General features: G+C 34.6%; 1 protein-coding gene across 1 annotated transcript; it reads right to left on the bottom strand.

Moving 5' to 3' along the window:
• Positions 1-323: 323 nt before the first annotated feature.
• On the bottom strand, positions 324-15,631 carry LOC123544179 (uncharacterized). Its single transcript, XM_045330240.2, has 2 exons — positions 13,922-15,631; positions 324-3,863 (listed from the first exon to the last, which is right to left on the bottom strand). The coding sequence occupies exons 1-2, from the start codon at positions 14,808-14,810 to the stop codon at positions 3,703-3,705; spliced, it is 1,050 nt and encodes a 349-aa protein (XP_045186175.2). The 5' UTR covers positions 14,811-15,631; the 3' UTR covers positions 324-3,702.
• Positions 15,632-17,244: the final 1,613 nt, after the last annotated feature.

Raw genomic sequence — 17,244 nt, 5'->3', positions numbered from 1 at the left:
ATTAAATAACAGTTTCTAAACGTCATGTGTCGAGCCGTGCAGATCTTCCATAACCTTGGTTAATTGTTGTCTTCTTTTTTTTTGAATTCAATGTATATACACAACAAAATTCCGCGTTGGACAGTAATACAGGGTGTGAGGAGTGTTGCAAATTTCATTTCCTCCCACGAACAGACTGAATGAGACCGAGTCTACTATAATTAATTTCTTTGGTTACTTTCTGTATATCCAAATGATCTTCTTATAGATTTTAGCCGCTAGTGCATCGTAGTCTGTATGTAAGTCCCCAATAATAGCTATTTTGGTCTGCAATTATCGTTAAAGATATGCAAGTTTTAAATACAATCAGTGAATAGATAAACAGTCATTGCTTTAGAAAGAAGTTCATTTTCTATCACTCCTTCTTGACCTTATATATAGGAAGCCGAATTTGTTTTGATAGCTGAACAGGATTATGGTACGTAAACAATATGTATTTGTTGATTAAATATTGTTTCAACTAAAGCGAATGTTTAAAGGAGTTAGACACGATTACCTCTGTATCGCGATTTCTTTGGAAATCCCCGTCTCATTTTCTTCCTGTTATTGTTTTATACAATCAATGGAAGTAACTCAAACATACATATTTTCCTTATACCCCATGATAACATCCCTTTGCTAAATACTTTATTTACGAGGAGATGATACTCGCAAAAACTCTTCAACTGATAATAATAATCAATATTGAAGTAATTGTATAACGAAAAGTTCTGATAAGTAATGAAAAAAGCTAGTATATACTGTTATGTTCGAAATTATGATGCGTAAGAAATAAAGAATAAACAAGACATAGCTGCATCGCACGTCATAACATGTATAGGTTCGTTTTAAAATTGTACTACATCGTCATGTGTCTCAAATTAATTGTTACACCCAAAAGCGTAGATGTCTTCAAATGAATAAGAAAATCAACACATTGTTCATTTATATCCTAAGATGCTTCAGTGTTGTTATATTTTCTGGTCCTTTGAGATCATGGAGTCAATCCAACAGATGTGTAATAGTTCCGCTTAAGCCGCTGCTAGGGAGCGTGAGAGATGTTGCACAATTTCTTACCTCTATTACACAGACTCAATCAACCCGAGTCAACCCGAGTCTGCTATTATTCATTATGGTTGCATTCTAATCTTCCAAGGGATCTTTCTACAGATTTTATTAACTATCACAACAGCAATTTTAAGTGCCGTGTTAGGGCTGTAAAAACGTCTTGGGTTCAGTGTTGTTATTTTTTCTGGTCCTTTGGGATCATGGAGTCAATTCAACAGATGTGTATAGTTCCGCTTAAGCCGGTGCTGGAAGCGTGAGAGGTGTTGCACATTTTATTACCCCTCATGAACAATCAAATCGAGTCTGTTATTATTCTTTTTGGTTACATTCTATGCTTATAAGAGATTTCTTTACAGATTTTTATTATTTATCAACTTAAATGTTTTCGATATGCTTACAATTTGTAGAAAGCTTTTACTTTATATAGTATGTTGAAAAGGAAAACATAAACTGTACTTGATAACGTTTTCATCTTTTTGTATAAACAAAATGATTGGGAAAACTGTGTCATCTGATCGAAGCATTTGATGGTTTAGGCGGTTAGTATACAAGTAGCTGTGATAAAATACATACAAGATAACAGGATATGTCCTTGCATTGTTCGCATCTCTCTTGTGAGTATTTAAACAAATCCAATATACGAGTTAAGCGTATTTTTTCATGCACATATAGTCCTCGTGCAAAGGGTATATTTAACAGTGAAATAACTAAACAACTTCCAACGTCAGCTCAGTTTGTTAAATATGTCTTTGATGAGACACTAGTACATATGACTACAACAAGAAAATTAAAACATCTGTCACCACATTTTGCACACTAAAAACAAGCATAATAAGCATTGCTTTAGCTGAAATTCTTATCAAAATAATAGTAAATAAACTCTTAATTTAAATAATTCGACAACAAATCCTAACTCAACGCTAATTGAAATTATTTTTCAAGTAAATGTTGATTGACAGACTTCAGGACGGGACTCGTACGTTGACTTTAAATGCGAAACATTATTGCTCCAATTACTACGGTACCCAGTTATTTTACAGTAACTATCTACTAGCTTAATTCATATTATATCTGCTTGTTTAATTAATACTACCGTATTTCCCGGACAATAGGCCGCTGCACCGTATTGGTCGCAGCTGTATATTTTATCTATTTCAGAAATGAAATTTAACGTATAGGCCGCTCCGGCATATTGGCCGCGGCCTATACACCAAAATGCGGCGAACATGACCATATCGTATAAAGAATGTCCACGATAAATAGTCATTGAAATCGATTGTATTTACAGGTAATCACTCTTGTTAATCCGTCGAATGCAGTGAACTGTTAATGTATTTTTTTGTGAGCTGTTTTCAAAGGCTCTTTCGGCAAAATTGTCCATTCTGTACTTTACTAGAACTATTGCAAATGGCCGTGACGGCAGTGACCACGATGTTCCCTTAAGTCGGCGTGTTGAAAAAACATCATCCTCACTGTTAGAAAAGGAACAACTGCACTTGTTCTATTCAGATTCAGAGGACGAAAATTTCAACGGCTTTGATAAACGTTAATGAACCGCTACTGTTATGCATGTGCAAATAGTGTATGTTAAAAACGTAGCAGTGTAATGCATGTATATTAATAAAAAAACAAATAAACTTTTTGAAATAAAACAGTTTATTATATGCATATGCTAGGTCATTATTCTATTTTACTCATATTTGTAAGGTGAAATTATTGCGGGCGTGTAGATTTCACGGTACACCCAACAACGATGTCCAGGAGAAATGAAATCGAGTTTCAACAGCTTTCAAAATGCAAGTGAAAAATTAAAACTGTATATACATGTGTTTAATACAGTTGTATGACAAAATCAGTCCGAATTCACGACTACCCTTTCAAAATAAAAAGTGGGTTGAAAAAGAACATAATCACAAAAAAGAAAAATGATAAACTAGTCGACAGTATCAAATGTAAGTAGTTTTTTTTTCAGTAAGAGTGTTATATGATTACAAAACATTTTTATGTAAATAATATAAATGATATAAATAAATAGATAAATTATATTAGTAAAATACTGATTATTACACCCGACTTCCTAAAGCGGTTAATTCTTATTATAATATGTTTAGTGATTTTTTAAAATCAATTCATTTTCAGCATACATCAACACAAAACAAAGCTCACATGGACTGTTTTGTTTACGAATATTTAACGATTAAGTGCATATCAACTGACTTTGATATTCGCCGATATTATCTTACGGTATGTATTTTATTTTATGCCTAATCTGAAAAAAATAGCAATGTGGCTAGTATCTAATAGTAAAATAATTGTTAGATTGTTAGAAGGAGGCCTATTTCCAGCCAGTCAACCTTGTTCTACTAAAGAAGGCACTAGTAATGCAAAAATATTGTCAAAACCTATGTAACCAAGCGTAGAGGGTATCTAATCTCTAAACATGTTTTTATATACAAATGTGATTTCCTAGTGCACAAATTCGATTTCTGGTAAAAATGTATGAGTTTATTTTAAGAGTATTGCATTCTGTTGTCACTCCATTTAATGACTGATCTATGTAGATTATCTTGTCCAGTAAGATTTCGTTTTCCATCTTCCATTCTGTGATCAATCCATTTATCGGTGAATGACGTTTCCTGCAAGGTCCAAGTAGGGTATGTTGTCCGGTAAGTTTTCGTATTCCTTCTTCCATTCTGTTATCAATTCGTTTGAAGATCCTTCCGTTTCTACTGCATGTAAGCCTTTTTCTCTCCAATTAGTTGTTAATCCAGCATGACCTGAAAATAGATAAATCTAGAGTACAGTAGAGCTTGTTGCATTGGGTAAAAATCATAACAATTCACAAGCATTTTCAACAATTTTTACACAACTAGAATCTATAAAATGTTTAAAACCTTTGTAATACAGGTGTTCTGAGAATATGTTTCCGGAAACAAATCTATCATATAGAAAGTTCTAACGCAGATTATGTCCATATCTCTAAGGCCAGGTTGTTAAATTGATACTTTACCCGTAATGAAAAGCAACAAAATCAGAGTTGGGTAAGGTTATATTCATGTTCCTTAGAACCGTATGCTTAACGTAACGAAATTTTACAAAATCAGATATAACCCAGATAACGTTACGTACGTATTCCTTAGAACCGAGCTTTGTTTGTTTTTGGTTTAACGCCATTCAACAGTATTTCAGTTCTGTAACGACATGCAGATAACCTTGCTAACAAGTGTTCCTGGAATCTGTACAAGTACAAACCTGTTTTTGCACGTAACTACCAACTTCCCCAGATGAATCAGACGTGGAGGACGAATGATTTCAGACACAATGTCTTTTATTAGATAGTCATGGAGGAGACATACGCCGCGCCCGGGGATCGAACTCACGATCCCGCGATCCGTAGATCGGCGCTCTCCCTATTGAGCTAAGCGGGCGGGCTCTTAGAACGTAACGAAAAGTCACAATATATACCGCATATCTAAGACGAATCATATACCTTATACGTATATGCTGAAATGATACCTTCCCCTTACCCAAAAGTTAATTATAAAACAGACATTAGGTAATATCCGTATTTCTTAGACCCGAACTTTGATACGAAAACTATCCGTGCGAAAAGTCATATATCAGGTAAACATTTGACTCTTACTTAATATAACTTGCGATTATTTTCTTATGAAACCGAGAAGACTGAAACGTTGTGTTATTTTGCAACAAAACCACAGTTTGCACGTCACAATTATAAACATAAAGGCAAATATTTCGTGGATTGCGTCAGTGATATAGATAATAAAGACATCCTTGATATCAAATAACATGTCTCAAACAGTTATTTTCTACTAGATATGTAGATGTGTATTACGATACCAATCAGATTGTGCCCTTGTGACTATACAATACCACCTCATCCGAACTTCAAACAAACTTATTTAACGACAAATCACTGTTTGGGATATGTTATTTCTTAAGGAGTTAGTATACCTTGTTATCCAGGGTAAACTAGGGAGGTAGTAAAAAGTTTTCAGCTGTAAGTGTCGAATTGGCTAAGGTCAAATTTACAAATAAGAGACAATTTACGGATTGAAGTGCATATTTGAACTTAAGAATAATAATAATTGCTAGAATTGAAGTTTCAGTGGGTAGTATTGAGTTTCACTTATTTAAAAAAAAAATTAGTTGAGTAGCCTTGATCTTGATATTATGACGTGATGACTTGCAGATGCGAATACATGCCTCCGCTGAGCTAGCTTAAAGTGGAGTTGTCATTTCAGCAGGGGCCTCAGGAAAGCTGGAATAGTGAAAAAACGGTACGGACGGCACATATATTTGAGCTTATTTTCAGATTTTACAGTGTTACCGGAGTACGAAACAGTAGCAGTTGGGGTTATCATTTGCAGGGAATCTTCTACAGCGATTTGAAAATTGACAAATTTAGCTTTTTTCGTCATCAGTTTCCGCGACCGGGAGAGCACAAAATTCAGGTCTTGTATAAAACAGAAAACTAGATATTCGGGATATATTGCGGATGGTTTGTAACGATAGAAATACAGACTGAGTCATGTTAATGTTGTAATATCTTTATTTCAGGTGTGTGGTTACAGACTTGTGTGAGGTTTTGAAAGTTGGTCAGAGGGAAGTAACCAACGAGGCCTCTGATTGGTTGAAAAAATATATGGTATTCCGCAGTGTATATCTACCATGTAAAATAAAATAAAATAAAACTGTAATCCATGATTACTGGCTAAAATAATATGAAATGATGCATTTTGTGTGAGAAATATGCATGTTCTATCAGAAGGGCATTTTAATGAAAAATAAAAAAAATCATTGCCTGACTTTTGGTAACCGAGTTCAAAGAGAAAAAAGTGCCCAAAAGTGATGGTCAACATATATATTTCTTGCAGTTTTTCAATAGTTCTTGGATAGTTCTTTCAATCTGAGTAGGTGGCATCAAAAGTTTAAATGTTAGGAAAGTCCCATGACCGGAAACATTACAATGTGGGCCTATGGAAATTTAGTTGTTTCCCTACGACCTAAAGGGCACCCTGAATTGCTATATTGCCATGCCATGTGGGTGGCTGTAAACAGAGAAATACACGTTGAATGTGTTTTATTTGCATGTTAATGCCTCTTTTAAATCTTTTAGAACATAAAACGTGTCTCCACATAGATATTTTTCATGACATATTATCATAAAAATGGTACTGGTGTGACAGAGAGGTACTTTTCCGCCTCAAAAAGCTATATTGCAGCGTAGATGCTATTCTGTGTATATTTATCTGATTTTGACTGAATTGCAAGCCTATTTATGCACAATTGAGAATAAAGTAAGCAAAAACTGGAACCAGATAACTCTGCATAAATCGAAAAGTCAAGAAATGAATATTATTTGGCAAAAAGAATTAAAATAGCGTTTTTTTTTAATAAAAAAAAGGAAGCCTAGTGAATGTCTGAAATGATAGAGCTGCACCTTGATCTTGTTCATTCTCATACATTTTGTGTAAATTTGTATAAAATTTAGAGAACCCTGTATTTGAAACAGTCGCTGGTATCATTTTTACTTTATTTGCAGTTCTATTTTCGAAAAATGAAAAAAAAGTATCTCATTCAAAGGTTTATTTGAACAATACATAGAGGGCTTTATAGATAAAATTACTGCTGATTTATTGAAATTATATAGTCACGTAGTTGTGTTAGCACATCGCTAATTATGTGAGAAATACGGAATGAACGATATTTTACACTAAAGGGGCACAATTTATCAATTGCGATTGACAATAAAGTAATACGAATCTGAATTACCTCCCTTTAATAGCAAAATACTTATTTTTGGCTTATTTATTTTTATGGTGTTCCGTTTAGTTTGAGTGACTTTAATAACATTTTTCGTTAGATTGTGTTAATACGTTGACATAAATGCATGGTACTTTCCTTGTAATGCATTTTTTTTTACAGAAACTGAAGAAGGCATTTTAGAATTTTCCTACTTCTTTGCCTTATTTTCTGTACTACATGAAGATTTATGTGTCCATTTTTTGCCAGTCTGGTAAAACGTAAATAACTTATTGTGGCATTACACTTTTAACATGTTCTGCACGTCATATTTTCTAATACAGGCTGTAGAATGGAGCATCAGCAGTTAAATTCCTGCAATTTCTGGACGTTAGGTGCTTATTTCGACTGCTCCCCGAGTTCCGTTTAATGTATATATAAATTTCAATTAATTAATTTTCTTGATTGTACCACTTATTGCTATATAATCGTTCAGTTTTGATTACAATCTTGCATCCCAAGGTCTGATAGGCGCATAAGGTGCAAAATCTATGAAAACACGCGATTTTGGTGGTGGGTGGGGTAAGAAATAGACCCACCATCGACAGAAATATCAGCGTATTCATAAAATATACATGCGAGCAATTAGACGGGACATTTATTAATATGCATTCCTCATTTTAACCATATGGGTAAAGTAATAGGAGTATGGTAATTGATATATCACGTTTTTCTTGATTCAAGAGAAATATTATCTCCATCTCAGAACACAGGCAGGTCCCGCCGCCAAAATTTTGTCAGCGATTTTCAGCATATAGGTATCCGAGTGAAAAGGTAATCATATCTCAGTTCGTAAATGTTTATTTTATCATTTTGACCAATATTTTTTTCATATAAAAACGAAAGATTATCTCTTTAGGTCGATAGAAGTAACCAACGAGGCCTCTGATTGGTTGAAAAAGTATATGGTATTCTGCAGTGTATATCTACCATGTAAATTGATCTCCCATTGATGCAGCATATGTTGGATGTGTTTGAAAACTATCTTATTTCATAAAATAAAACTGTAATCCATGATTACTGACTAAAATAATATGAAATGATGCATTTTGTGTGAGAAATATGCATGTTCTATCAGAAGGGCATTTTAATGAAAAAATCATTGCCGGTGTAATGAAGTATTTCGACCCCCATAGAATAATGACCCCCCGGTCATTATTCTATAGAAAAAGTGACCACCCGGTCATAGTATTATGACCTCCAGATCATAGTACTATGACTCCCCCACGTGAAGTAAACTGAACCTCACGAAGAATATTGACTCCCATAAAAAAACGACCCCCGGTCATTTGGTCAAATTTAGTGATAACTCATGTCTCTAAGGCCTAATTGCTGCATTTTATGTATACATCTGGTGTATACTCGGGGGAGGGGGGCATATAGATTTGCCCTTGTCCGTCCGTCCTTCCGTTTGACCATTAGCCCCAGATACCATCACTTGACACAGAAATCAGAGCATTCCGCAACGGGAAAAGGGATTCTATTTCTAGACGCTGTATCTTGGTGTATACATTTTCTTCAGGAAAATAACAATTCACAATACGTTCACAAAACACACCAGTGTCAATAATCCCTGCAAACTTCGGTATGAAGTAATTCTTCAGAAGAAAACTGCACAAGAAACTGCTAGCATAGAACTTAGTATTAATAGAAGTTGCAATACTTAGCAGTGGCAGTAAAGTACTGTAGCGGCAACAATAGAAAGTAGTAGTAGTAGTAGTAGTGGCAGTGGTATTGGCAGTTGCAGTAGCAGCAGCAGCAGCAGCAGCAGCAGCAGCAGCAGAGGAATAAGTGACAGCAACAACAGCAGCAGGAGAAGAAGAGGTAGATGTACAAGACGTATTAGTGGAAGCAGGTATAGTAATATCAGTAGTAGCAGTTGTAGTAGTAGAAGTAGAAGTAGAAGTAGTAGTAGTAGTAGTAGAAGAAGAAGAAGTACATGTAGTAATAGCAATAGAAGTAGCGGCACCAGTAGTAGTAGTACAATCAAAATGTTAACTATTGGCAATGGAGGGTATTAGAGTTGTAGATCTAGTACAATTGTCCGGTAGGTTTGGTGGGGATCACTTTTTAATAGATATTATCGTCGAAAGTCTTTTTAGGAGCCGGTGTTTTACACGGAAAGAGTAACTTTTTTAAATAAAATAATGTCCGGGAATCGATATTGTATGAGAGTTCGGATGTAGTAATTTCGACAGTGAGTATTTTACATGGAAGGAGTCACTTTTTCTTTAGAATAATAACCGGGGTCGTTATTCTATGAGATTCGAAGGGAGTCATCTTTAGGGAGTCAGTATTTTACTTGGAGGGGTCAGTTTTTCTACAGAATAATGACCGGGGGTCGTTATTCTATAGAGTTTTCAAAGGGAATCAGTTTTTTATAAGGGGAGTCAATATTTTACAGGAAAGGAGTCACATTTTCTATAGAATAATGACCGGGGGTCGTTATTCTATGGGGTCGAAATACTTCATTACACCGGACTTTGGGTAACCGAGTTCAAAGAGAAAAAAGTGATGGTCAACATATATATTTCTTGCAGTTTTTCAATAGTTCTTGGATAGTTCTTTCAACCGGAGTAGGTGGCATCAAAAGTTTAAATGTTAGGAAAGTCCCATGACCGGAAACATTACAATCTGGGCCTATGGAAATTTAGTTGTTTCCCTACGACCTTGGTTAGGCGACTCTAGGCCGAGAAACTCTGAAAACTGTTTTCTGCCTCCTAAGATTATAACCGTAGCAGTTTATTGTATTCCGGGTAATTTATAAGACCGTTTTATCTGCTACAATCTCTAGTTCGTTTATCTCTGTCCCATCAAGCACATTTTTTCTAAGTTTGAAGTACATTAACCTCCAAAGATATTTTATATCGAAAGAGGAAGGAACATAAGGACATTTAACGCTTGTCTGTATATCGGTTTCACTTATATTGAAAGAGGAAGGAACATAAGGACATTTAACACTTGTCTGTATCTCGGTTTCACTTATATGGAAAGAGGAAGGAACATAAGGACATTTAACACTTGTCTGTATCTCGGTTTCACTTATATGGAAAGAGGAAGGAACATAAGGACATTTAACACTTGTCTGTATCTCGGTTTCACTTATATGGAAAGAGGAAGGAACATAAGGACATTTAACACTTGTCTGTATCTCGGTTTCACTGTTATTCGTAGGAGTATTTGTAGTTGATACTTTATTTGTATGCGCGTTAGCATTCTAATATAAGCTTAAAATGTATATGTCGCGGGGCTCGTGTTTCCATGGTAACGACACCCTATTTATCTTAACATTTAAAGTAACCATGGCAACAGGAATGGTTAAAATATCTTATATCTTGCTTTTTATCGTTATTCAAAAAACAACATTAGTCACCATCATCCGTTTTCTAATATTCCGCATAACATTTCTAAATAACTCCATAAAAGCCGCAAAATATTGATCATTATTTAGAGCGAAATATATCGGCAAATAATGTCTGTTTAAAAATAGTTCAAATACAAACAAATTGCTCAGAATTTCGTGCTTTCAGATAAAACCCATTAATTTTGCGCGGCAACTATCACGTAACGTCATGATGTGGATGACATCATGTTAAGGCGACAATATTTAGTGGCATTTGTGTGGTAATTTATTCATTATTTTAGCATTGTTTAACCATTAATCATCAGATCAGAAACAGGTTAATATTTTTCTTCAGAAGAATAAATACACAAACACATTTATTTTGTCGTAAACGTTGTCGAATATCGTCACGTGAGCTTCCGTTTGGGCTTGTGCACATACAGATGTTAAGGTAAACTACCTCCTTAAATGAGTCTATATAAGATATTGTCCCAAAAATCGTGGCCAAGTAACATTCCCGAAAATGAATATGTACTGTACTAGTGTATTCATTTGCATAAATTTAGATTTTTTTTTTCAAAATGTCAGAGGCCCGGCAGGGTCAAGATAACTTATTTTCTCTTGCATGAAACTTTTTTGATCTGGCATAACTTTAATTATAAACATGGAATTCCGCCAAACCAGTTCAGTTACAATTGCCGTCATTTTTGCTTAGTTTGCACGTTCTGTATAGTTACGCGCTTTCGTTTTCGGAGACACTTGTTAAAAATAAATTGACTTAAACAGCATGTCTGACAAAATTGCATGCCAGCTTAGGACACTAGCCAAAAAGTGACAATTGGAATGATGAAGTTAGCAACCAATAAACAAAATGTATATCGGTCTAATATAAATGGCATTTACATTCATTTGCGACTGGACCTTAGTTATGCACGTATTGAATGTGCACTATTAAAAACCTATGTAAAACCTAATCCTATAAACCTTTAGTGGCAGGGGCCAGATTTGTATTGTGACCCGAAAAAAAAATTCAATTTGCTATTTATAAAGTTTATATAATTAAGGCCGAGTATTCATTATATCTATATAACTGAGCACTATTTCGGACCGGTAACTGTTGTGTTATCGATAGACGTGTCTAAATTTTGCCTGAAGTAACTGAATTGAGGCGCAATGGAATCGGTCATCCAACCATCTAGATTCAGCTCAATTATATGGAAAAAAATAAACAGTTATTGGACACATTTGTTACAACCATTATTTTTTGTCTAGTCAAATGCTTGAAAAATAAACACTATCGTGTTTTCTTTTCGGTTAGTCATTTGCAGATAATAGCCTAAGATAGCGTAAGGTGTGCGTTTCAGGCCGTTTTAGCCTACAAAGTCTTTAATGTTCTGAAATCGATGTTTTATTCGTTATCATCATAGAAACATCGGAATCGACAGGCTAAAGAAGTTCTAAGTATATGCACTGCATCCGCGCTACACTTCCTTACATTTCTCAAAACTTGATAATTTGTGGAATTTTCAAATTTACTGTCTCTTGTCCCCATTTAGTCTGTATATTGTACACTCAATACGGTTAACCTTTTAAATCTACATTTGATATATGATATTTTCAAGTTTGTCCATCGCGAATGCGGCTTTCAAAGCTTTTTATTTTTGTTAATGTAAATAGATGAGATCTGGCGATTTTAAAAATGAATTTCACCTACTGCTTTTAATGTCAAAAACCAAATATCAGATTGCGATTTCTTTTGTTCACGCCAAGAATAAATATTAAAGATTCAACACTTCGGTTAACTCAATACATCAAATGCGCCGGGCCATGAGAAAATCAACGTAACATCCGCGCAGTCTGGTCAGGATCCATGCTATTCGCTTTAAAAGCCTATTGCAATTAAAGAAACCGTTAGCGAACAGCATAGATCCTGACCAGACTGCGCGGATGCGCAATCTGGTCTGGATCCATGCTGGTCGCAAAGGCACTATGTTGGTTTTCTCATGGCGCGGCCCAAATGTGTAAATCAACGATTTTATACTTCACAATAAATTTTAGCATTTACAGAAAGATAAAAAATCATTCCGATTTTGTTTACATACACCTTCATAAAATCATTATGAATTATCAAAGGGTGAATATTGACAAAGAGTTCGAAGTCTGTGAGCATTAATTTAGAAAATAAATCAAGTTGTTCATTGAATTTAGACAAACATGTGGGCAATACTAGGGTTTTATGTATAGTGTTCAAACTGAAACCGCGGTTTTTGAGTTAGCTGAAATCCTCTCAAATATAGCTTAAATAAAAACTCCGCTATTAAAGGACCCTATACAATATGAAATATACGTAGATGTGAGGAATACACGTTTGGAGGGATAGTGTAATAAGTGGCGAGAAAGTGTTGAGGAAGTGTGTGACGGGTGTGTAGGGATTCGAAGTTCGAGTATGAGGGATACTAGTAATTGGAAAAATATAAGTCAACATGAGAAGCGTAACATAAGACTTTAACTGACTTTATTGAAAAGTCTTACCCAGTTAGCCTTGATCTTTGAGATATCCTACCCTAAACCAAAACATTACTGCTGAAGATGGATCCGTATTTAAGGTAATTATAGGGGCAGAAGTTCAGAAGATGGACTGAAACTGAGAGGTTTGTCGTAAAACTTTAACCACACTATTAAGATCTTTCACCACACTGACATTGACAAATAGGCTCGGGAGCTGAACTATTTTATTTTTGTGTCATGGTAGGGGAGGGAATAGAGAAATATGGGGGCGGTGTTAGAAGTGGAATGCGTGAAAACATTTTGGGTTACAATTTAAATTGCGTGCCATTAAACTTTAACCATCTTACCTCAGTGACATTGACTTTTATGTACCTGACCCTAAACCAAAACATGTCTGCACCTTACTATGATTAACCCTTCTGTACGGTTAAATGAATATAGGGGGAGACGTTAAGAAGATATGATGCATAGTGAAAATAAGAAGCCTGCCATGAAACTCAATTATCGCTTTTCCAAGATATGGCCCCAGGGACATTGATCTTTAGGATTTCAGACCTTAAGCTATCAAATGTATGACCCTTACCGGGTCAAACCCTTATGAGGTTGATGATAACAGGGGAGGTAAATAAGATGTTGTGAAACTGAAAAGCTTTTCGTAAGACTATAAGCTAAATGCAACAGCGATACCAGAACCACTACAATATCCCTCATTTCAAGGTGGTTGGCTCTAACAAAGTCTGAGTGACGTTTCATTGTGATAGATGCAGTATTTAAGACATATTGAACTTGAGAATCTCGCTATAAAACTTTTACATGCACTATAATGATATTCGACCCATTGACTTTGAGCTTTGAGATACTGGTTAACGTGTGCTCATTGCCTAGTACAACCCTTATTTGAAGTTTGATGATCATATGGGAAATAATAGACGATATTGTTAAATTGATATCTTGCCATAAAGCATTAACACCAACGCCGACGCGACGCCTACGCCAACGCCGCGGCCAGTACAGTAGCCCGCCTTATTCTTGGAACATTCGAGCTAAAATGAAAATATAAATATCCTAAAGAGTGACTAAATACTAAAATGGAAGATAATAGTGAATTTGTTACTTTTTCAAACGTCATACATGTAGTAGAAAGTGTAAAATATATACCTGGAAAATTACAATAAAGTGTGAACTCATTATTTTTCCAAGCGTAGAATATATGCCAAATCTCCCACATTGTATTTGCTCTCCCCTTGCTAGACAGTTCCTTATACCAGCCCGTCGCAATATTGTCGGGAACATACGGTTTATAAGTTGAAATATCTTGAGATTTAAGCCAGAATAAAAAATTATTCCAGTTTTTTGTGCTTGGTGAAAATCCCCATGCTCCAACGACCGGAAAAAGGAAAACAAAATTGTCTTTTGGTCCGGTCAGGATTGTGTGATGATGTTTTTCACTGAACGTTATTGTATAACCTTGCAAAGAGTAACCATTAATGTCCGGGTTTTTATCATACTTTTGATGCACCAATTTTAAATATCTCCAGAAATATTTCGACACTGTTAAGTCGTCTTCAAGAATTACAGCAATTTCTGAACTGTTGACATCGGGTTTCCATGTTGTAAACCATTGCCCATAAATACCTACATGCTGTGGGTGGGGTAATACTTCATATTCACCATGTTTAAATGTAAAAGTGTTAGCCGCTTGCAAGGTTGGAATGTCAATAATTCCTTTTTCCGACCTATCTATCCACACTTCGAGTTTAATGGAATCGGAACCATATTCAGCTTCATTCAGCGAAGTTAGCAATCTAAGAAGTGAATGAGCTCTGTTATACACTATAACAATAACTCTTAAATCATAACGTCTCATTTGAACATCTCGTCTGGTTACAAGACCAGTCTTGTTTTCGACATAATCCCATTTAATATCAGGGGTTCCTCCGCTTTTAAATACAGATTCTCCTCCCGAATTTCGCCAAAATGCAATTAAGGTTATCATTAATAAAATCAAAATTATCACTTTTAATCCACCAGATGAAAATCTTGCCATGTTCTTCGCCAAATGATATAATTCACTCCGTATTGTAACAGCTTGATAACGATTTTACCGTTTTACGGGTACTGACTCATTTTCAACCTCAGCGTCGTCTACACGAAGTTATAAATTATGGAAAAGAATACCCTAAAGTTGTGGTAAATATGTACTCAAATCTCAAGCGTGTGTTTGTCAAACTTCACGCAGTAGTTGACACTTGAAACTTTAACGTATCTGTTAGTTTTTTTTTAAGTATTATGAGGTAATAAATTATATTTTTCAAAGTCGCGGTCATTTTCAAATAAGATGAACAGCTTAACATGATCTGTTAGTTTAATATTTTCACTATTTTCCTAAAAGCATCTATTAGTATTTATATTTTCACTATTTTTCTGAGAATACTGTTAATATTAGTATTTTCACTATTCTCCCGAAAACTCCGTATTTAAAAATAAAATGAAATATTACCATAAAAAAGTAAGTTGAATACTTGAAAGTATATTTACACAAGGATATTTACTTAAGCTTTTAATATGATTTTAAACTGGTTTTAGATAAATTAATGTATGCAAATAGATCATTTTTCATTTTATAAATTAGATGTCGAGTACAACTGAATGCAGTGATATTTCTATAGATTACAATATGTCGTACGGCTATGTTGAATACATTGTAAGCGTCCCATCCTTTATTCAGTCAGCTTTAACATCAACAGTATTGACAAAAGACAGACGATAACTTTAAAATTAATGAAAATATCTTCTGTTAAAGCTAGGAAATATGAAACTTAAAGAACGCTATTGACTGAACTCTAACGTGATCATAATGTTAATCCACTATCATGATATAGCAATAAACATCGTTTTTTATTTCTCAATTAATATCCTGTTCATTACTTGAACATCCAATGAGGAAAAAAAAACAGGAAGAAAAGTCGAACAGAAAGAAGACATTAAAATAACATAGTCACCCGTACAGCACGCACATGGAAATAAAGGTGCGCGTAAACATACGAACATGTAGACAGACACACAGTCAAATAAATGCAATAATATTATTCATTTATCATAAAACATAAAAGTTACTCTCAGATCCAAACATGTGCAGCCCATCAGGGACTGATTTGCGACCTTAGGCCACACCAAATTGAAAAGTTGTTCATCGGATTATTTTTGGAAAAAATTGAGGCGGTGAGCGAAAAATAATTTAAATAGTTTTTTTTGGGGGGTGGGGGGGGGGGGGAGAAAATCAGGAGCGAGCGAAGAAATATATTTGTCTTGTTTTACTCTCGATTAACTAATAAAAGCCTTAAAATAGAATGTACAGCCATTTTACATTAAAAATAAATCACCAGGGATTGAGAAAACATGGGTACATTTTGGTTTGAGTACGTTTTGACCTGCAGGCGCACAACAAAGCGAACTCGTGAAAAAGGTTATTACATTGGCATACAGTACAGTTAATTAAATAATGTGTGCGTTTGAAAACGCTGTCAGAAAATATGTAATATACAACAATGCATAACATTAAACCATAATCATGAAATAGATATGTGACTTGAATGTTTACTGCTATGAAAATGCAGTATTTTTAGCTCGATTGTTTCAAGTTTTCGAAGTTTTTGATAAAGTCAAATACCTTTGTTACTATTAAAGCTTTTGACTTGAAACTTAAAATTGTTATTTACTAATAAAGTCTACCCCAGGAGAAACAATCCCCATAACTCTGTTTGAATTTTGAGTAATGTCCCTTTTAACTTAGAATATTTTGGTTGAAGTTTTATATAACGTCCAATATCTTTGTTACTTTCAAAGCTATTTACTATTATGCCCCTTTTACTGGCAAAGCTCTAATTCAGAGTCAAGCACTGAGAAAAGTCGAGCATGTTGTCTTACAGACAGCTCTTGTTCTAACTTTAAACTTTCTTAACGGGTTAAATTTGTTAAAACAAAGTCTGAAATGGAGATTAACGTTCTTTAACATTATTCTACTGGAGGACTGGAAAATCTGCGAAGATCTAAATTGGTTTGAACACAACTCATAATGTAAATTCCTTACCCCACCCACTTCCATAATTTGGACAGAAAAAACAGAAAACAGAAAAACGACATGCATCAGTAGGTATTTACCCTTACCAAAATAATGTAGATTGATGTTATCAAATAAATTAGTGTGTGTTTTGTCAATAAAATAAATTGTAGCAACATTGGAAGAAAATGGCCTAACTGCATAAGGGGAAATAACTTATAATGCAATTAAATATAAGTATCACGATATATTATAGACGAAATGTATTTATTGTGATTAAAGTCCATTTTAGAACGATCTGGGACTGGAATTATAAGCATTTGTACACTGTTAGGTCCGTAAGAAGTAACGCACCAACATATTTTGGCTTGACTTTTTCAATGGAGCGAGTGAAAGCCAAAAACAAACAAAAATATTTGTT

This window comes from Mercenaria mercenaria, chromosome 1, assembly GCF_021730395.1.
Source record: "Mercenaria mercenaria strain notata chromosome 1, MADL_Memer_1, whole genome shotgun sequence".
Classification (NCBI taxonomy): Eukaryota; Metazoa; Mollusca; class Bivalvia; order Venerida; family Veneridae; genus Mercenaria; species Mercenaria mercenaria.
Note: the sequence above shows the minus strand (reverse complement) of the source record. Positions and strands in the feature narration are given on the sequence as shown.

Coding starts and splice junctions, on each gene's coding strand:
- LOC123544179 (XM_045330240.2), bottom strand. CDS start 14,810: ATGGCAAGATTTTCATCTGGTGGATTAAAAGTGATAATTTTGATTTTA. Junction 3,864..13,921: donor ACTTTATTGTAATTTTCCAG/GTATATATTTTA, acceptor ATCTATTTTCAG/GTCATGCTGGATTAACAACT.